We start from the raw sequence: 21,559 nt of genomic DNA on the forward strand, positions 1-21,559 counted from the left end.
GAGAAAGTTTCCTTGTATTCTTTGAATGTTCAGAGTTTTATGAATGAGTGTTGGATTTTGTCAAATATGTTCACCTATTGAGGGGAACATGTGGTTTATGTTCTTTAACTTCTTTTTCTTTTCTTTCTTTCTTTCTTTTTTTTTTTTTAGAGAGAGAGAGAGCATGTGTGTGCATGCGGGTCTCGATCTCACAACCTGAGCCAAAATCAAGAGCTGTACCCTTAACCAACTGAGCCACCCAGGTGCCCCTATTTTATTGATTTTCAGATGTTAAACCAACCTTGAATTCCAGGGATAAATCCCATTTGGTCATGGGGTATAATCCTTTTTATCTGTTGCTCGATTCAGTTTGCTAATATTTTGTCGAGGACTTTTGCATCTGTATTTATGAGGGATATTGGTCTGAAGTTTTGTTTTCTTGTGATGTCTTTGTCTGGCTTTGGTATCAGGATAATTGTGCTGGTTTCCTGTTAATGCCATAACAAGTTGCCACAAACCTAGTGACTTAAAACAACACAAATTTATTATTATCTTACAGTTCTTCAGGTCAGAAATCCAAATTGGATCAAAGGAGGCTAAAATCATGGCATCAGTAGGGCTGCATTTCTTTCTGGAGGCTTTGGGAAAAGTTGGTTTGCTTGTTTTTTCCTGCTCCTAGAGGCTGCGAGCCTTGGCTCCTCGTCCCCTTCCTCCGCTCCCTAAGGCAGCAACATTGTATCTCTCTGACCTCTCTGCCATCACATCTCTTTCTGAACACAGCCAAGAATATTTCTTTGCTTTTAAGGACTTATTTGACTAGATGGGTCCCATCTGGATAATCCAGGATACTCTCTCCATCTCAAGGTCTGTATTCTTTTTTTTTTTTTTAAGATTTTATTTATTTATTTGACAGAGAGAGACACAGCGAGAGAAGGAACACAAGCAGGGGGAGTGGGAGAGGGAGAAGCAGGCTTCCCGCGGAGCAGGGAGCCCGATGCGGGGCTCGATCCCAGGACGCTGGGATCATGGCCTGAGCCGAAGGCAGACGCTTAACGACTGAGCCACCCAGGCGCCCCTCAAGGTCTGTATTCTTAATTAAATCTGCAAACTCTGCAAGTCAGTTTTCATAATTTATGTCTTTCTAGGAATTTCTGAGAGTTTATCCAGTTCGGGTAAGTTGTCCAATTTTATTGGCATGAGGTTTTTATAGTAACCCTTATAGTCCTTGTGGAAAAGATTCTTTGTTTGTGTTTATAGTAACCCTTATAGTCCTTGTGGAAAAGATTGTTTCAGTTGTGTTTATGTTTCACCTATTATATCCTTCTATATGTGCTCTCAGATTCTAGCCTTTCATTTTAGGACTCTGTAGGTTGATGTACATCCAAATTCTGTCTCTTCCATTTCTGCAAAAACTGTTGGAAGTTTGATTCACGTAACTTGACTACACTGAAGCTGTAGTTTACCTTGGGACGTATTGACATATTGACAATATTAAGTCTCCCAATCCATGAACATGGGATTTCTTTCCATGTATTTAGGTCTTAATTTCTTTCAGCAGTGTTTTGTACTTTTCAGCACATAAATTCAATGAGTTTTGGTGGATATGGAATTCTTGGCTGACAGTTCTTTCCCCCTGACTCTTGCGTTGGTGGTATGGTGGTGAGCATAGCTGCCTTCCCCCTGACTCTTTAAAAATGTCATCCCACTGTCCACATTTCCACTGTGTCTTGACAAGAAGCTGGCTGTCACCTCATGATGCGTCCCAGCACAGAAGCCCTTCTCTTGCTGCCTTCAGGTTTTCTCTTTGTCTTTGACTCTCACCATCTTCTCTCCAGTAGGTCTAGGTGTGGATCTCACTGAGCTTCTTTGATGTATGGATGAATATTTTGCATCCAGTTTGGGAATTTGGGGTCATTATTTCATTAGATTTTTTTTTCTGCTTCTCTTTCTTTTGCCTCTCCTTCTGGGTCTCTCATCATATGCACTTTTATATTCCTAATAATGTCTCATGGGTCTCTAAGGCTCTGTTCATTTTTCTTCGTTTCTTTTTAGTTTCTTCAGAATGGATAATTTCTATTGATCTGTCTTCGAAGTCAGTGATTATTTCTTATGGCTTTTCAAGTCTGCTGTTGATCCCCTTGAGTGGATTTAAAAAAAAGTAGACTATTTTTTTAGAGCAGTTTTAGGTTCATAGTAGAGATTTCCTGTAGATCCCCTGTCCCCCCAACCTCCCTGACGGTGAACAGCCCCACCTGATAGTGCATTTGTCACAGTTGGTGAACCTACATTGACAAGTCATTATCACCTGGGCTCCATAGTTTACATTAGAGTTCACTCTTTTTTTTTTTTTTAAAGATTTTATTTATTTATTTGACAGAGAGAGATAACAGCGAGAGAGGGAACACAAGCAGGGGGAGTGGGAGAGGGAGAAGCAGGCTTCCTGCCAAGCAGGGAGCCCGATGAGGGGCTGGATCCCAGGACCCTGGGATCATGACCTGACCCGAAGGCAGAGGACCAATGACTGAGCCACTCAGGCGCCCCTAGAGTTCACTCTTTATGTTGTATATTCTGTGTTTGGACAAATGTAGAATGACACATATCCACCATTATTGGATCAAAATCCTCTGCACCCCATCTACTTATCCCCTCTCCCTCCGACTTCTGGAAACCATTGATCTTTTTACTGTTTCCATAGTTTTGCTTTGTCTGGAATGTCGTATCATTGGAATCATACAGGTGGTAGGCAGTATGTTGCCTTTTAAGATCAGCTTATTTCACCTACGGATATGCATTTCAGGCTCCTCCATGTCTTTCCATGGCCTCATAGCTCATTTCTCTTTAGTGCTGAATAAATATCCCATTGTCTGGTTGGACTACAGTTTATCCATTTACCTATTGAAGGATACTTTGGTTGCTTTCAAGTTTTGGCAACCATGAAAAATTATGGATCAAGCTGCTCTAAGTATATGTGTGCAGGCTTTTGTGTGGACATAAGTTTTCATCTAGTTTGAGTACACATGAAGGAGCACAATTGCTGTATCATACAGTAAGAGTATGTTTAGTTTTGTAAGAAACCGCCCAACTGTCCTTCGAAGTGGCTGTGCATCTTGCATGCCCACCAGCAAAGAGAGTTCCTGCTGCCGCATATCCTCCAGCATTTGACTCCAGTGTTCTGGAATTGGGCCATTCCAATAATGTGTAGTGGTATCTTGTTTTAATTTGCATCTCCCTGATGACATGTGATGTGGAGCATCTTTTCTCGTGCTTATTTGCCATCTGTACGTTTATATCTTTTGCTAATTTTTTAATCAGGTTGTTTGTTTTCTTGTTGAGCTTGAGGAAGTCTTTGTATATTTTAGATAACAGAATAAAGCAACAGAAGGTTGCTTTATTCAGGAAGTGGACAACCTGGGAAGGTGGCAGACTAATGTCCAAAGACCATCTCTTTCAGTCTAGGGGAAGCTGCAGAGTTTTTAAGGGGAAGGCTTGGGAAATGGTGAGGGGGCTGCATGCAGGAGAAGTTGGCGCTCAGCAGTAAGTCATTTGTCCACACGACCCTGAAGAGACTTGCTGGTGGCAGTGGTGAGTGGTTTCAAATAAGGCCAGGCCATATCTTTTGGGAAAGTCTGGTCCTTTGTTCCTCAAGCCCAGGGGTCTGCAAAATCTCAAGGGAAATAGATTAATTTTACTACAGACTATGGGGCTTAGGTCAACAAGCAAGGAGTGCCTAAGCTTGAAGCAAGTTAACCTTCATTTGGAGTGTTGTTACAAACCCAAATCACTGACACTGAAATGGAACGTATGACATATCTAGGTCTTCCCAGAATGACCTCACAGAGCCTGACCAGTGGAAAATATGACAGAACCAGGCCAAGATCTTTGAGTGTATGGAGTTGCTGATGGGTGAAGTGCAGTGATTAGTGGGCAGCTGAGACTTTTCTGGACGAACAGACACCATCCTTCCAGAGCAGGTCAGTACCGCTCGGGAGGAAAAGCTCATAACAGTCAGAAACTGCCTGCACTTCAGCCACAAGCCCACTCACCACACGTTGCTCTGGGTCTGGTTGGGACCTTCTGCAGTTTTCTGCTCTAAGATGCTCAAGAGGAGAGGCATGGAGGGTGACCTTGCACCTGATGACTACCTGGGTGTCTGAGCTTGGGGCTCCACCCTCTTGCCTTGAGGGGACTGAGCAGCCATAGTGCACCTTGATTTTTTTCTAAAAGTGATGGAATTGATGCATCTTAAAGAATGTTGTATGGACACTTTTTTCCAGGAATGTGCAAAATGCCTGGAACTTCTTTTTCAGAATGACCTTCAGAACAAGTGGCCCATTCTTTTAAACACCCTTCAGGGTCAGAAAGCTTCATCTTGTGAAGATGTGCTTTGCAGGTTTTGAAATAATCCAAAGTCCCTCAGGACCAAGTTGGATGACACATTTTGGGACCAAGTTGTAAAGTTATGAGGCTGATGTTCGAGAGTATCTCGAAGGTGGTTTCATTCACATCACTGGATTATAGGTATCACTTCTTAAGATGTCCAAAATCAAGGAAACACAGTACTCTCCATGTGTTAGTGTCCACTGTGTGCTGGACTTTTTTTTTTCCAAGATTTATTTATTTGTTTATTTGAGAGAGAGAGAGAGAGAGAGTACACAGAGGGAGAGGGAGAAGCAGTCTCCCCGCTGAGCAGAGAGCCTGACGTGGGGCTGGATCCCGGGACCCCAGGATCATGACCTGAACCAAAAGCAGACCCTTAACTGGCTGAGCCACCGAGGCACCCCTGGATCTCTGTTTTTATTAATAATCTGCTTTACAGGGGTGCCTGGGTGGCTCAGTCGTTAAGCGTCTGCCTTCGGCTCAGCTCATGATCCCAGGGTCCTGGGATCGAGTCCTGCATCGGGCTCCCTGCCTGGCGGGAAGCCTGCTTCTCCCTCTCCCACTTCCCCTGCTTGTGTTCCCTCTCTCGCTGTGTCTCTCTCTGTCAAATAAATAAATAAAATCTTTAAAAAAAAAAACCTTTAAAAAATAATCTGCTTTACAAAATTGCACATACTTAAAAAAGATATTTTTTAAAAAGCGTTCTTTTATTAAGATGTAATTCACATACCATACAGTTTACCCATTTAAGGCACACAGTTCGATGGCTTTTAGTGTATTCAAAAAGTTGTGCAACCATCACCACGATCTGATTTTAAAACATTTTTATCTCAAAAAGAAACCCTATGCCCATTAGCACTCACTCCCCACCCAGCCCTAGGCAGTTTGTTTGACTGGAATCCTACAATATTGGTCCTTTTGTGTCTGGCTTCTTTTACTTAGCATAATGTTTTCAAGGTCTGTTTTCAATCATGTATCAGTGCTTCATTCCTTTTTATGGCTGGATAATTTTCCATTGCATAGATATCCCACATGTGTTTATATCTTCATTAGTTGAGGGACATCTGTTTTTTTTTTCTACTTTTTGGCTATTTTTACAAAAAGATTTATTGATTTATGTTAGAGAGAGAGAGAGACAGCACATGAAAGCCGGGGGGGGGGGCAGAGGGAGAGAATCTTCAAGCAGACTCCCCGCTGAGCACTGAGTACGGAGCCCAACTCGGGGCTTGATCCCATGACCCATGAGATCATGACCTGCACTGAAACCAAGAGTTAGACACTTAACTGACTGGGTCACCCTGGTGCCCCTCTACTTTTTGACCGTTGTGAATAATGCTGCTATGACCTTTTGCATACAGTTTCCTGTGTGGTCATATGTTTGAATTTATCCTGGGTATACACTGAGACTTGGAAAAGGGTGATGCATCCTGGGTCATGTGGAAACTCTACTTTTAACATTTTAAATAACTGCCAAACTATTTTCCAAAGCAGTCCGGTTTTTTCAAAATAGCTTCTCTTTATTGATGTTCGGTATTTGGTGGGTCATTTCCATCATACTCTCCTTTAGCTCTTTTTACATAGTTTCCTTTATGTCTTTGAAAATACTTATAATGGCTGCTAAGTCCAACATCTGGACCCCCTCAGAGACATTCTTCCTGTCTTCACCCTGTGTGTGAATTACACTTTCCTGTTTGTTTGCATATCTCCTAATTTTTCTGTTTAAAACTGGGCATTTTAGGGGCACCTGGGTGGCTCAGTTGGTTAAGTGTCTGCCTTCAGCTCAGGTCATGATCTCGGGGTCCTGGAGTTGAGCCCCTCATCGGGCTCCCTGCTCAGCGGGGAGTCTGCTTGTCCCTCTCCCTCTGCCCCTCCCCCTGTGCTCTCGTGCACATGTGTGCTCTCTCTCTGTGTCTCAAATAAATAAATAAAATCTTAAAGAAAAACCTGGACATTTTAGATAATATATTGTGACAACTCTGGTTTTTAATAGGACTTTTCCAGGTCACCTCAGAGGTGGTTGCCCCCTCTGGCTGGCCCTGTTCTGGCATCATTCCTGTGTGATGCAAACTGGGGACAACTCCAGGCAAAATGCCCTTCCTCCTTGAGATCTGAATAAATGCTTCTTAATCCTTTTTTATTTTTAAGATTTTATTTTTAAGTAATCTCTGCAGCCAGCCTGGGCCCCGAATCTACAACCCCCAGATCAAGAGTCCCACGCTCCACTGACTGAGCCAGCCAGGCACCCCTGCTTCTCAAACTTTTGGTCAATTTCCAGAGTCCAGAACTTTTGTTTTTATTTTGTTGCCTTTCTAGGGGAAGGATTTTTTGAGCTCTTCGTTCTACCATTCTGGAGGTTTTGCCACCCTCTGTTTTAATTTGCCTATCGACTGAACTTTATATGAATGGAATCAGACCACACGTTTTGTTTGGTGTCTGGCTTCTTTGCTCAGCATTGTATTTGTGAGACCCGCTCCTGTTACAGCATGTACTCTAGCTTCCATTTTCCTCACTGCAAGTGCTTTGGTTTAGGAATCCACCACATTTTGTTTATCCACTCTATTGATGGATATTTGATTTGTTTTTATTACTTTATTATTTTTGCTATTGTGAGTAATGCTGCCCTAAGTATTTTTGCACACATCTCTGTGCACAGATGAATCCATAACAACCAGGAACTGTTATGGGTTGAGCTGTGTCGCCCCTCCATTAATATGGTGGAGTCTTACCCCTCAGTACCTCAGAATATGACCTTATTTGGAGAAAATAAGAAGTAATCAAGTTAAATTGAAGACATGGGGATGGGCCCTAGTTCAATAAAAGGGGGGGGGGATTTGGACCCAGATGGACATGCACGGAGGGAAGATTACATGAAGGCACAGGGAGAAGTGGGCCGTCTACAGCCATCTATGGACTTCTGGTCTCCAGAACTGAGAGGTAATGCGTTTCTGTCATTTAAGCCCCCCAGTTAGTGGTACTTTGTCAGGGTAGGCCTAGGAAACCGACACATCCGTGTACCTTGAAGTGGAATTCTGGGTTTTAGTCAGACTCTTGGACTCTTCCAAAGTCCAACTCATTCCAGCCCCCCAGCCCCCAGCGTCCTGGGAGAGCTGCTGGTGCCCCATATGCTCACCAACATTTGGTGTCATTGGTGGTTCTCACTGTGATTTTAACTTGCTTCTCCTGGATGATTTGTGAAGTGCCGATTTGCTTCTCTTGCCCATTTTGAAGTGGGTTGTTTTTTTCTTACAGATTTGTAGAAGTACTTTATAAATTCTGGGTATGAGCCTGTTGTTGATTATATGTGTGGCAAATATCTTCTTCTACTCGGTGGCTTGCTTTTCTTCTCTCCTAATAGCATCCTGATGAAAGACATCCTCAGTTTTAATGTGTTCGTGTGTATTACTCTTTCCCTTTATGTTTCTTGCTTTTTTTGTGTGTTGTCTTTAAGAAAATTTCCTTACTGCCAAGGGCACGCGAGCAGATGTGGCAGGAGTCACTCCTAGGAAGTGAGCCTGGAGGAGAGGGTTCAGTTTACACACACACACACACACACACACACACACACACACACACACAACCTGTGGGAGTTCTGACTGGGATGGCAGTGAATCTATAGATGAACTTGGGCAGAACGGACACCTTCACCATATTGAGTCTTGCAGACCGTGAACACGATACAGTTCTTGTTTAATTTTGATGGTTACAAATTTTTCCTAGCAGCGTTCTGTAGTTTTCAGCAGGAAGATCTCATACATCCTTCATTAAGTTTATCCTTAAGTATTTTACGTTTTGTGATGTTATGGTAAATGTGTTGTTATTTACTTATTTGTAAGATTATTTTTAAAGTTTTGTTTTCTACATGTTAATGGATAGAACACAGAAATACACTTGATTTTTGTTTCCCGACCGCCTCGCATGACTGGGCACTCACACATCTGTCCCTGCAAAGTGACAGGGGACACAGCCTACTCTTCTCATCTCTGGCAGAGGAGGGTCCTGGGTCTCAGGTGCATCGCCTTCAGCACAGTGAGATTGGCCCGTTCTCCCGGGGAAGGCCGGCTCTGTGGACACTCTGCAGTTGGACTTTCAGTTCTTTGGGGCTCAGTGTCCAGGAGGAGGGGATGAACTGTGACACAACACTGGCCATGCTGGACATGTGTGGGCGGGCCTGTGCCTGCACTCTCCAGAGTTTTCCGAGGTGTCCTTGTGACGCCAGCACCTTTATTGAGGATGGTAATTCTGTCAAATGAAACATTACCGTTGAGAATAGACTGTGTTTTGTGTGGTACCAGCCAGATTTTTCTAGTGAAAAAAAAAAAAAATAGAAAGAAAAAAAAACCGTGACACCCCCCCAGAAGTTACTGAAACATGCTGGATTTCAAAAGCATTATGCCAAGTGTCAGAAGCAACACCAAGAAAGTACATCCCAAACAAATCCTTTTAGATATAGTTCGAGAGCAGGCACAGCTAATCCGTGGTGACAGAAGTCAGATCAGCAGTGATCTGGGCTAGAGCTGGGGAGGAATTGACTTGGGGTGGGGGGGCATGGCAGAACTTTCTGGGGGTGATGGAAATATTCTGCGTTTTGATTATGGCCTCAGTTATGACGGCAGACACATCGACCAGTACTCAGCACTCTCTAAACGGCTGCATTTTATTGTGTGTAAATTATACCACAGTAAAGTTGCTTTTTAGGAATAATGATAAACCTAACTATTTTCTTTCAGTTTCAAATAAAATGAAAAGAAGCCACCCACAAAAGGACATCACAGGAAGCCTTGAGAAGGAGTACTTTATTAACAACATGACCTTGAGAATTCAAAGTGCTGGGTTACTTATTACTTTCCTCCCCGATAAGGGAGAGGGAGATTGAGCCAAAGAGAACCAGGAATGGGGGCCTGCCGGGCAAAGGGCTGGTTGCACCTGCATACTGTCTGCTCTCTCTGGGGTGCTGGGAGCAGAGGCTTCCTGAGGCCCTTCCTCAGCCTCCGAAAGTAGTCTGATTTCCCGATGGCTACACAAGCATTGCATTGTTTGCCTGCTCTGTAGCACGGAGCTTACTGTGGGAATTGGGACCAGAAGGCACAACTGACCTAAACTCACTAGACTCATCGGTACACGCGCCCTGGGTGCCAGTGTCCCCCCTCTCCCGTTTCCCTTGGGGCCTGTGCAGTCGGCTGGGTCAGGCTGGGAGCGGGCCATCCCAGGGCAGCATGAGGCTGGTTCTGTCCCGCGCTCAGGAGCGCCCCTGTTTTCTTCCTGTTCGGCCCACTGTTGGACGGTTTTAATCCCTAGAAAGTTCTTCAGTACAAACTTCCAAGCCTACAATGTTGGGTGTATTTGCAGCCGGGAAGGACAAGACAGAGCATAAAGCACAGACAGTTCTGCCTGATGAAGTAGGAAATGTTGGGGTTTGGAGCAAACGGTCAAGAAAGGATTCTCGAGATGTCTTTGGTGCAGAAAGGTGGTTTTATTAAAGCACAGGGACAGGGCCCGTGGGCAGAAAGAGCGACACTGGAGTTGTGAGGAGTAGCCCATTATGCACTCTCAAGTTGGGAGGGGGGTGGGGACAGGTATTTTGGAAGCAAGATTTCCAGGACCCTGAGGGGGCTAGCTGTTTTAGAAGGTCATTTATTACTGTCTAGTAAACCCTCAACCGTGAGACCCTTCAGATGTGTATCGGTGGGCCACATGCTTGGGGGATGATTGCCAACACGTGTTTTGGGGAACAGAGATAAAGGAAGTTTCCAAAGGAATGTCTATATGTTTAAAGGAGAGTCACAGGACCCTGGGGGTTGGGCTAAGATTGCCTTTTGCCCTTAGCAAAGTGTCCACATCGAGGCAGCTGAGCTCCCAGAGGAATGTCACTCTGCCTGTCTGAAGGACTTATCAATGAGCTGTAAGTAGTAAGGAAGTTTAATTTTTCTTTTGCCTTTGTTTCCCACATTACCTGACAACATGGCCTGGATGACGTCGATGTTACCAAGGCAGGCACAGACTGCTACCCACCTACCCACCTCCAAATTATCAGCCTTTCTTCCCCTATGACCCCATTTAACCAGGGTGCAGCACTGAATAGACTACATTTCCCAGCCTCCCTTGCAGTGAGGTTGATCATGTGACTGAGCTCTAGCCAATGGGATGTGAGCAGATGTGGCCGGAGTCACTCCTAGGAAGTGCGCCTGGAGGAGAGGATCAAGCTCTAGTTCTTCCCGGCTATTGGCTGGAATGTAGACTTGATGGGCTGCCATCCGAGCCTTGTGGTCAAAAGCCCGCACAGCCTACAGCATCGGAGGAACCTGGCCCCTAACACCACATACCAGCCCTGGACCACCTACTGGGACTTCTCCGTTGAGAAATACGTTCTATCTTTTTAACACCACTGCTGTTCTGAATTTTGTCCTATCTTGTAGGAAAGGTTATGGGACGTTTTGGGCTTGGTTCCCCTGGGGGCTCCTGTCCACAGGTACTCATGAGGAGGCCCACAGACCTGCAGAGGTGGGTTTTATCCATTGGGGGAGCCCGTGCCAGGTGTAAACCTGGTCTCCAGCCTCCAGCTCTGAGCAGCCAAGAGTTTGAACAGACCTTCCTCCCTTGCACTTGCCCATTGTCACCACTTCCATTGGAATGGGGTCGGGAGACAGCAGGAAGAGTCTGCAACCCCAGTACCAGCCTCTACCCATCCCCCCCTCCCGCCCCCAGCCCCCTCTGCTGAGGCGCCAGGCTCTGGGCGCTGATCTGGTAGCGCCCCCACCTGCCCACCCCCCATGACTGGTCCTGATGGTTCTGAGAGACGTGGTCTGGGTCCTGAAGTGTGCCAAGTGGTAGGTAGCCACGTCCACAGGACTGCGACAGATCCTGTGTCCTGCTGATCATCCATTCTTTGTGGCCCCAGGGCCCTGGAATGCCCTCTCTTCCCTACTGCGCCAAATGGGAGAACAGCACACCACTGCCAATCGCTCGATGAGGACCGTGATGGGCGCACTTCCCCAGGCCGTCTCCTCTGGGGAGGGCGGAAGCCAAGAACCACTGTGGGGTCAACGCCCCTGCCCCTTCCTCAGACCTGGGGTGGGCTCCAGGGTGTCAGCAGCAGGCCGGGAGGGCGCGCGTGCGCGCGGCGAAGGGCAGGCAGGGGTCGTGCCTGCCGGGGGCCCAGGGACCCCCGGGCTTGTGGGCGCAGCGCGCGCCGCGGCCGCAGGGCGGCAGCACAGCCCGCGCAGCGCGGTCCTGGGCCGGCGCCCCCACTGGGGCTGAGCCCGCCCCGGGGCAGCTAGGGCGAGACGCGCCTGGCGAGAGCCCCCACCCGCTGCGGATGCTGCCTGCCGTCTCCACTCGTGGGTTCTCGCCTAAGCCGGGGGGCGAGGTCAGGAAGGAGCTGGGGCGGACCGGGCGCTAAGAGCCAGGCTCGCGGCGGGGGGGTGGGGGGGGAGGTCCCTACCCCACCCCTCGTAGTCCCTTGGACGCCGGGGCGTGGGGGCGGGGCGGTGGTCAGGGTCTCCGACTCCCGCTCGGCCCCCTCCCCAGTCCCCCTGAGGCCCGGGATCCTCAGGCACCCGGGGGTGGCTGGGGGACTCCCCCCCCGTACCCCTCTCTGTGTCCAACCATCCAGGCCTGGGGCGGGCGGGAGTGCCTGACCATCCGTCTCGGTTCAGACCCCCTCCAGTGGAGGGCGCACTGCAGCCCCCAAGCGCAGCAGGGTCTGCGGGGTGCGGGGCGGGGGCGGGGAACCTCTGAACGAGCTGCCGGTCCCAGGCCGTGACCCCAGAACAGAGATGACAGCTGGTCTCTACTCCGGACACCCCGCGCCTGGAGAGTGGGTGCGCAGGACGGTCCTACCCCGGCCTTTGTGAGTGCCCGCCCCCTACCCCGGGCCAGGGCCCCCACTGCCCAGCCCATCCCCCTCCCAATGCGGAGCTCCCAGCCTCCGCACGCTGGTTGCCCCGGTCCAAGCCCATTTCCCCCCCAGTCCGCCCCCTAGCCGCGCCCTCCAGCGGGACTCCCCCACCGGCGCCTCTCTCCTGCGCCTCTGCTGCCCCCCCACCTCCCGGGGGCCCCCCAGCCTCCCCCTGCCCGCCGGTCCCCTACCTCCCTCCGCCCTCATTAGCATAGCAGCTGCTCGCCGAGCGGGGACCCGCGCGGAGGAAAGGGCAGAGGCCTCGAGAATGAATGGGGGCCACGGCTTTGGAGGGGGCAAGAGAAGAAAGACAGACAGACGAGCGAAGGGACGGCCCGACGTACAGCCAAGCAGAAGAATGCGCCCGACAGAGGGGAGGGGAGTGTTGGAGGGGGAGCCCGGAGCCCAGGCCACAGAGGCGGAGCGTGCAGTGGGAGGTGGGGGAGGGCGGCCTCCAGAGACCCCAAGCCCCAGGAGGAGGCTGCGCTGGAGGCCTCGGGGAGGAGCTGTCTGGGAGGTTCGCAGACCTCCCACGGCCCCCTCTCGCCCAGGCCTCACACCCCGGGCTCAGGCTTTGTTCCCCAGCTGCCCCCTGTGTCTGGCACCCTCTCCCTCCTTCAGCTCCCAGGTGGACACCCGCCTCTTTGAGCTGCCAGGCTGCCTATGTGGACCCTGCTCTGTGCCACCCTGCGGTGAGCTGCAAGACCTTTGGGGGACAGAGCCAGAGGGCAGCCCCTTCCCTCTCCTTCTCCTAACCTCCCTCCCTGGTCCTTGGCCCTGGGTCTGGCCTCCAAATCCTGCCCTCCCTCCTCTGGCAGGCTCTGTCCTGGCTCCCACGCCTGTTGACTTTAGACATCACTCTTTCTGGCTGACCATTTTCCTGCATTTCCTGGTCTCTCTCTGGCATCCATTCCAACAGTAAACACTTCCTGTGTCTGGCCGGGGTCAGGTCAGAGAGACAGACAGTTGGACAGGAGCCGCCATCACTCCTGGCTGGGGTGGGGGTGGGGTGGGGGAGGCCCTATCCTTGTCCATTTGGTCCATCTCCCTTTCTCCTTGGTAGGCCCCCCAGGACTTCGCAGCAATCCAGCCCCTGCCAGCCGGACCCCTCCACCGTGGGTGTCCTCCGTGCTCCTGGCTAGGACCCTCACTTGGCCTCCACAGCGGACCTGCAGGTCCCGGGGGCCAGACAGAGAGGTCAGCTCTGACTTCTTTCTTGCACCGGCCACAAAGAGGCTTGAGAGGAGGCCTCCGCCCCTGAAGGCCCACCTGGGGAGGGACTCCCAGGTGACACCACTGGCCACTCAGTGCCAGTTCCTGAGCACAGAAGCCCCGCTTGCCCATTTGGTCACAGCTCTGACCCCAGATGGCGGCAGGAGAACTGGAGTTGTAGTGTGTCTGTTTCCTAGGGCTCTGCCCAATGAAAGGGCCACGAGATGCCCATGAATACACATCTTTAGGCACCGCCCCGAGTCCCTCACCAACAGCCAGGGCCCAGGCTGGGGGGCGGGGGTTGTCTGTGCACAGAAGAGCACCTAGGGAAACAAGGCAGCAAAACCCCACCAGGCCTCCTCCGCAGCTGTGGGGCTGAGCAGGGCCTGGCCTCCTTTCTGTCCATGCTGGAGAGAAAACTGTTCCTCTGTGAGCAGCACAAAGCCTTTCTCAGTCAAATGTGTCTCTCAGAGGGAGGACTTAAGGGAGCCGACGTCTCCCATGGTGGCAGCCACGGGCCTGGGAGGTGTCCCAGCTCTCATGCTCCACAAGTGGCCGGGGCAGCCGGGCCAGCAGCTCGCTGGGAAGCAGACCCCTCCCCAGCAGCTAATGCCGGGAACAAGCACATTACCTGCAGCTCTGAGCCGGCTTCCTCGCTCTCCTGTGGGCAGCAGTACCTGGGTGGGAAATGGAGGTCTGGTCCTGCATGCCCGCGGGCCACCCAGAGAGGGCCCAGGCCTGACTTCATGCTCCAGATACCCTGAGCAAAGTCCACGTCCTTGTAGCAACTCTCCCTTTCGAGGCCTGGCACCCTCAGCCCACTCTGCTCGCCCGCCCAGCCCGGTGGACACCACCTCCCCTGCGAGCTCATTTGCACCAGATATTCCACTCACCTCTGCGGGTGTCTAAGGATAGAGCTGCACCCCCCCTCCTCCACCCGGTCTCTTGGCCAGCTGAGGGACAGTAAATGCCTATTTCACCAACAGGAAGACGAGCTCAGAAAACCCTTAAGGGCAGAACAGAGCAGATAGGCAAAGTAGGAACATGGAAGGCACAGCCCCAGAAGCTTCCAGTCTGGAAAGTGCAGTATGTCTGCAGGACGAGGTAGAGCCGCAGGGACCTGCTGACAGACAGGAAGCTGACACCATCTGGCTGCAGCAGAGGGGTCTGGGTTACAAGAGAAAGCGGTTACCTTTGCCGGCTCCCCCTTCTCTGGACCCACTGGTGTCCTCGCCTGCACCCCCATCTCTTAAGGCCCCAGGGCCCCGAGGGCATCTCAGGTACGTGCACGGAGAGTCTCTGCTCTTCCTGTAGGTGCCAGAAACAGACACCCTGCTCTGCGCTCCCCTCACGCACACAGGGACCCTGGCTGACACTTAAGTCTACCTTGGGTCTGTGCTCCTCGGGGAGTGGCTGGCCTCCCCAGCTCCCAGATGCCACCGGCAGACGGAGAGAAGAAACAGGCCTTTTAGTCGCCAGGAGAGATCAATTATGATGTTCCCCAGATTAAAAAATACGCCTTGTGTGCAGCAGGTGGTCCCGCATAAACCCACAGCGGAGGAGGGCCCTGGTGAGCAGAAGAGGGGCCTGGTTCCCCTGAGGACCTGTGGCACCTCAGCTGGCCAGGGGGTGGGAAGAACCTCAAGAACTTCCCACGCAGAGGCCTCAGCTGCTTTGCCAGGGAGCAGAGGAAACAGCTTGTCGGCTGGTTTTGGGCGCTCTCAGGGTGGCCTAGGTCCCCCCCACCCAGCTGGAAGAGGGTCCTCCCCTGGCACCTTACAAATCCCATACATGGCCAACTGGGGCTGGCCCTTGAGTTGAGCCCAGAGCCAGTTTACCAGGCACTGTCTTTAGGTGAAAACAAGCCAAGCATTGTGTAGACGGCACCCACAAATAGCATGTTGCAGCCTGACCCTCCTCCTGGGTGCCAAGACCAAGAAGAACCAACAAACTTTTTTTAATAAAAAAAAAAAATCAATGAAAAATTTATTCATAAATTTTTCATGCTGGGCTACAAGTCTATATCGTACACTCAGGAATGTGCTGCAGACTTTATCCAGTTAGAAGTGATCATACCAGGACCCACACACAGCTTCCATATAAGCCTAGAAAGTTTTAACATTAATTAACATAATTAAAAAGGTATTTGCATCTAGAAAAAATATACAGAAAAACTCCTTTTGGAGTAATCTGTGCCTCAGTTTCAATGTCTGCTTGTTTCACTGACATTATCAATATATTCTTCTCACACAAGGTTTTATGAAAAGCCACAGATGACTGCCCGAGAGTCTGACCAGCCACGCACAAAGGGCCTCCACCCACCTGTGTCCTCAAGTGCTCCCCATTTTTGCACGAAGGGTCAGCAGCACTTCTACCCTGGGGAAGCCTCATTTAAATTTGAATAATTCAGCCTCCCTTTTATTTCTCAGGATCAAAACAACAAGGGGTGTGGGGTTGCATAGAAAATTGGAACCTCGGAGACCAGGAAGGGCGCCTTTCGGGACAGAAAGTGACGCAGAAGCACCGCCTCCGGCCCAGGTCCCCGCGCGGCCCCTCCCCCATGACAGGATTTTCGGATTCGAATCGGGTCCTTGAAGCTCCGGGAGACTGAAGAGGGGCAAAGCAGTCCTTCAGCTCACTCAGCAATTAGCACAAGAGATTCACAGTCTTATAGGTATTTTATAAAAATATAAATATGGGTACATTGTTGCCTTCACAGCGCTGGATACAACGCCCTTTAAAATTGGGTTTATAACCAAGATTCAAAAAATACACCTAAAACTTGGCTTAAAATATGTTAATATTTTATATTCCGTCATAAATGTTATGACATTCAATCGTGGCAAATCCATTTACTTTTTTAAAAAAGTGTGCAACCGACTAACTGTAATAGAACTCACTAGAAAAGGTATGATCCCCCCGCCCCCCCCACCGCCACACCCGAGCACCCATGCTCCCGAGGAGGCTTTGCAAAGCCAGCAGGTTTGGGGGATGGTGGCCTCTCACAGAAGAGGGGAGAGGGAGGCCCGGGGCTTCCAAAACTCGCTCGGAACTGTGTGTCCGTGTGCAAGAAGGAGAGACGGGGGGGGGGGGGGGGGGGGAGGGGGAGGGGAGAGAGAGAAAGGAGGGAGAGGGACTAGCACGGGAAAACCATCAGGCCGGGCGGTATTTTCAGTGCAACCAAGAAATGACAGACTCAAGTTTTAGTTTTAAGACTAGGAAAAAAACTGCATCTTCCCCCCCATAACCACATTGACCACGCACAATAGTTTCCAAACAACAAAAAAAATAAATCAGGCGCACAAACTTCACCCACAAATATACACACACATGATAAATACTTTAGAACCCCAGGAACAGCGAAGCGTCTCCACTATCGCGCGTCCGGCCCGGAGAAGCCCCGCCGTGGCCCCTAGGCGACTGCGGGCTTCGGCCGCGAGTCCTGCGGGCGGCGGGGCGCCCCGAGCCCGGCGTCCCCACCGCCCGCCTTCCACCTTCGGGAGAAAACATTTTGACCGGAGGATCCGGTGTCTCGGGACTCCGAACTTGCTGGTAGCGAGACTCAAATTTCAAAGGGGCTGCAGCCCGCGCCCCGCCCCCACCTCCCGCACAACGCCCCCCCCACCCCCCCAGCGAGGCGGCGGGCGGGGGCCGTGGGAAGCCCTCCGCCGGGGTCCCGGCGGCCGCGCGGGGGCGTCGATCCAGGGCAGCGGGCGCCGCGCGGCCCCCGTGGGCGCGGACGCGCGCGCGCCAGACTCGTTGTGGCCTCTGGGCCCGGGAGCCCGGTGCGCACCGAGGTAGTTGGCGGGAAGGTACAGCAGAGGACACGCTCGAGGCCCGCGTCCGGGTCCGGGCGGGCATCACCGGCCGCTGCCCGCGTACTTGGCCTTGGTGATGAGATAGAGCACGATGTCCTGGTGGCCGCCGAACGCGGCGATGTGCAGCGCGCTCCAGCCGTCGCGGTTGGCCAGGCGGATGTCGGCGCCGAACTTGACCAGCAGCTTCACGAGCTCCAGGTTGCCGTCGATCACCGACTGGTGCAGCGCCGTCTGGCCCTCAGGCCCGAACGAGTTCACGTTGAACTCGCAGTTGGTCATGTTCTGCAGCAGCGATTGCAGCTCCTGCGTGTTGCCCTTGCGCACGGCCTCCTGGAAGATGCGCTGCGTCTGCGGCGCCGAGCAGGTGGACAGCTCGGCCTGGCTCATGCTGCCGCCGGGAGAGGGCCGCGGGCCGCGCCGGGGCTCAGCGCGGGCGGCGGCGGCGGCGGCTGCGGCGCGGGCCCCTGGCTGTCTCGGGGCGCGCCTCGGCGCATGGAGGGCGCGGAGCCCCCGGGCCCCGCACGCCGCTCCTGGGCGTTCCGGGCGCTGGGGGCCGGGGGCCGCCGCAGCGGGGCCCCCGCCGCATCCAGCCACGCCCGGGCGGGCGGGCGACGGGGGCGGGCACTGCGCTCGCGGGGGCCGGTGGGCCCGGCGGCCGCGCCGCGCGATCCCGGTCCCTGCTCGCTGCGGCTCCCACGCGGGTCCAACACGCCTCCCCACGCGCAGCTGCACTCGCCCGCCCGCCGCGCCGGGGCGCCTTTTACCCCCTTTATATTTGCATAACAATAGGGCGCCCGTGACGCGCGCGCCGGCGGCCCTACGATTGGGCGGCGCCCACGTGGGGGCGGGGCGGGGGCGGGGCCGGGGCGGGGCGTGCCCGGGCGGCCGCGCGCTTCGCGGCAGGGGGCGCTGGTCGCCGGCAGGGGGCCAGGTGGCCGTGGTTGGCGGGGGTTGGGGGGAGCTCCTTGCTCCACGCGCCCGGGGGCTCTGCGCATCTCCGCCGTCGTCCCGCCTACTCTGCTTTCGGCCACCCGGGGAATTCCAAGCTCCCTTCTCGGACGGACCCAGGCCCGATCCCTGGCCGAGCGCGGCCTCGAGGTGGACCCGAGGGCGGCCTCCCCATGGTGGGGGTTCGCGGGCATTTCAGACCCGGGAGGCCCGGGTAGAGACCCGAGTCTCGCTCCACGCTCCCGGAGCGCCGGCCGTAGACCCTCCGCGTCCCTAGCACGCCGGTGCGCGGCGACAAGACTGGCCCAGCCTGGACCCCAGGACACAGGGTCTACGCGGGGGCCAACTCCACAAACAGCTCGGGCGTGTGACCTCAGCCACGCGGTCCTTCCCGCACGCGGGCGGCTCCTCCGGCGGCCTGGGTCATCCCGCGTTTCCTCCCCAACCTGATTGGCTTGAGGAGCCAAACCCTGAGGCCCCGCCCTGACAGAGAAGCAGGGTCTCTACCGGAGGAAGCCCGGGGCTGCCCCCCTCCACCCCACCTCCCTCTCAGAAGCTCCTCCAAGGTGGCGGGGGGGGGGAGGGGGGAGGTCAGTCAGCGGAACCTCAGGGCCTGCTTCCCTCTGCTGGGCCACCTCCATCAGCACGACTAGGGACAGGGGGCTTGGCCAGGTGAGCAGCCCCAGGAAAGGCGCCAAGGGCCGCTCGGAAGGGAAACCCAGAAATGACTCATTTCCAAACTGTAAACCCATTTTTTATTGATGCTCTAATACTGCGGCCGAATTTGCTCATTAGGATTTTACAGTTTATAGCTGGGCTGCGGTGGCTGGAGATGGGGCAGGAGTGATTCTCGGAGCGGTAGGCCTTGGGCAGCAGGCGAGCACCCAGGAGCTGGCACTCCCTCAGCAGCCAGCCGGGCTCCGGGCCTCGTCAGGGGAGACCACCCTGCTAGGCCTTGTTTCAGGATGGGCTCCCGTGGGTGTCTGCCCGGTGCCCCCCGTGTCTGGACACACACGTGGGTGCGCCCCCATCTTGCTCTCTGCTCTGGAGGAGTCACAGCCAAACCGCAGGAAAAACTGGGTGAGGCCACCCCAGGGCTGGCTGCCTCTGGTCGGCTACCTGCAGGCCGTAGCTGGCTGTCCTGGGGTCCTCCTGGCAGCGGGATCCCCGAGTCCCTCACTCTGGTCTCCCTGAGGCTGGTGGTCCAGCGGTTCTGCTCAGACTTGCTCCCACCAGGAGCTCCCCCCGTGCAGGTGGCTGAGCCCGGGCTCAGCAGAGCCTGTGCTAGGTCCAGCCGTGGTTGTGACTTGGGGGGTGCTGCTGGTATCGGGAGCCCCTCCCTTGTCCCACTCATCTTACCAGGAAGTGTCCCTGGGCCCAGTAAGGGGACCTGGGAACAGTTGCTGCTGGAGTGTGAACACGTCGAGGGCAGGGCCCCGACCACCTCCAGCAGCCCTTGTATCTCCTGAGCACCAGGGAAGAGGGCAGAGGCCCTGTCCTCTGGGGCCCATAGTTCCCTCTGGACAGTGACCCGCAGAGCGGGTGAGCATGCAACCCTGTGCAGGGCTGTGACCTGCTAGGCGGGCACGTACCTCCCTGCTTCTCCCTGGAACAGGGCTGGGCATGGACGGCAGGGCACCCTGAGAATGTGCCCAGGGCTGTCCCCGGAGGGCAGTGGTCTCAAAGACATGCCCCAGCCCCGGTGGGCTCAGGTCCCCTGACCTGAAGAAGGGCATCTTGGAGACCCTGTTGTGCCCCGGAGCAGAGCCTGGGAGAAAAGTCCCATTGACACGGCGCAGGCTTCGAGGAGGGTCGACAAAGGGCCCTGTGAGCTCCACGTGGGAACGTGCGGCCGCCACCACGGGCCAGGAAATCGGTAGTTTGGGTGCCCCCCAGCTGGATCCGCATGGCCAGAGTGGCCGTAAGAGTCTACCCGGAGGTTGCCTCCTGCCCCACCCAGGGTTCGGTGTAAGGGTCAGACAGGTGTAGCCAGGCCTGCCATCGTGGGGTTCAGGGGACGGTCACACTGTCCCTGGGGAGCTGATGGAATTCTCCACTGTGGCTGGGCCATTTCGTTCTGAGCCGCTCTGCTCCACACCCCAGGAGCTGCCCCATTCGAGGACAGGAGGGGAAGAGGGGCTTGCAGGACACCGGCTCCTACATGTTTGCTGAAGGAACAGTCCGAAAGGAGGACATTTGTTCCAAATGCCTTGGAGGGAGGGGGAGAGGCCCGCCATGGGCCAGGCCCTGCCCCGGGGCTCAGGAAAGCCCCCCTCTGGTGTTTGTGGCTCTCTTGGTGGTGTCACTTCCACAAACTGGCTCTGAGGGAGAAACCCCTGACCTGGGATCTGTGGGGACACACTGAACCCTGGCTACGCAGCTGGACCCCGTCCTTCTCCACATCAGCTCTGAGGGTGCTGGCCCAGGGGGTGCCACCCCGCAGGGCCATGGTGGGGTGGAGGCCGGGGTCGCAGGGGTCCCCTTCTTCCTCTGGGGACCCCCTTCCTTTCCAGGCTCAGAGCAGTGAGGAGGGGGGAGCAACGTGGGCAGGGGTGGGGCAGCCTGGGGAGCATTCTGGGATACGGGCTGGGAAGATCTGGGTGGGGCAGCCTGGGGAGGACAGCGCAGAAGAGGCGGCTGGCCAGAGCTGGGCCAAGGCCGCGGCCACCTTAAAGGCACTAGGCAGGGGAGGGAGGGTGAGCAGGCAGGCGGGCAGTGGGGGGGCGGGGCTTCCAGCTAATTCATTAAAATGTGTCGGGGAGCGTGGGAAAGAGGAGAGTGTTTCTTCCCAGCAGCCCAGACACCTGGTAGAAGGGCCGAGAGAGGATAGAGATCAAATAACAAACACTCAGCCCTCGGCCAGAGCAGAGGAAGGACGCCCGGGGCAGGAACTGTGGCAGACAATCAGGGTTCGGCTCTTGCCTGCCCTGCTGGCCGCTCAGGGCACGGCCTGGCACTGGGGCCACAGCCCACCCGGTGGGCATGGTGCCTGACCCCTGGCCTGGGAAGGGGCCTAAGGCTGTCCGGGGGCCTCAGAAGGCTCTTTGGGCTGACCCCCTGATGGCTCAGGACCAGCGGTGTGCTGTGGAGCCAGGCTGGGCAGGCAGTGAGCGCTTGAGCCCCGGAGGGTCCCTGGAGGGAGACAGTGGTCTGGGCAGCAGAGGGGTGGGGAGGTGGGAAGGCAGGCTGGATGGCACAGGCGTGGCTGTGAGGGAGGGGCACACTGAGAAAGGGGCCCCACTTGGGCCCCTTACTCTCCTCCCTCTAGAGGGTACACAGGGCAGAGGGATGCTGGGGCTGGGCCTGCCCGGAGGGACAGGAAGGACACTTG

The 21,559-nt window shown here is 54.2% G+C and overlaps 1 protein-coding gene and 2 long non-coding RNA genes across 3 annotated transcripts; 2 read left to right on the plus strand and 1 right to left on the minus strand.

The window, feature by feature from the left end:
• Positions 1-1,074: 1,074 nt before the first annotated feature.
• LOC144380099 (uncharacterized) lies at positions 1,075-10,738 on the plus strand. Its single transcript, XR_013443909.1, has 2 exons — positions 1,075-3,950; positions 10,348-10,738. It is a non-coding gene; the product is annotated as an uncharacterized LOC144380099 (long non-coding RNA).
• An 866-nt stretch (positions 10,739-11,604) lies between these two features.
• LOC118518261 (uncharacterized) lies at positions 11,605-15,879 on the plus strand. The gene is made up of 4 exons (XR_004908547.2): positions 11,605-11,719; positions 12,109-12,202; positions 12,872-12,942; positions 13,314-15,879. It is a non-coding gene; the product is annotated as an uncharacterized LOC118518261 (long non-coding RNA).
• A 784-nt stretch (positions 15,880-16,663) lies between these two features.
• On the minus strand, positions 16,664-18,013 carry NRARP (NOTCH regulated ankyrin repeat protein). Its single transcript, XM_036064933.2, has one exon. It carries the CDS (start codon positions 17,665-17,667, stop codon positions 17,323-17,325), a length of 345 nt encoding a protein of 114 aa, XP_035920826.1. The 5' UTR covers positions 17,668-18,013; the 3' UTR covers positions 16,664-17,322.
• Between the last annotated feature and the right edge of the window lie 3,546 nt (positions 18,014-21,559).

This window comes from Halichoerus grypus, chromosome 14 (assembly GCF_964656455.1).
Source record: "Halichoerus grypus chromosome 14, mHalGry1.hap1.1, whole genome shotgun sequence".
NCBI classification, from domain to species: domain Eukaryota; kingdom Metazoa; phylum Chordata; class Mammalia; order Carnivora; family Phocidae; genus Halichoerus; species Halichoerus grypus.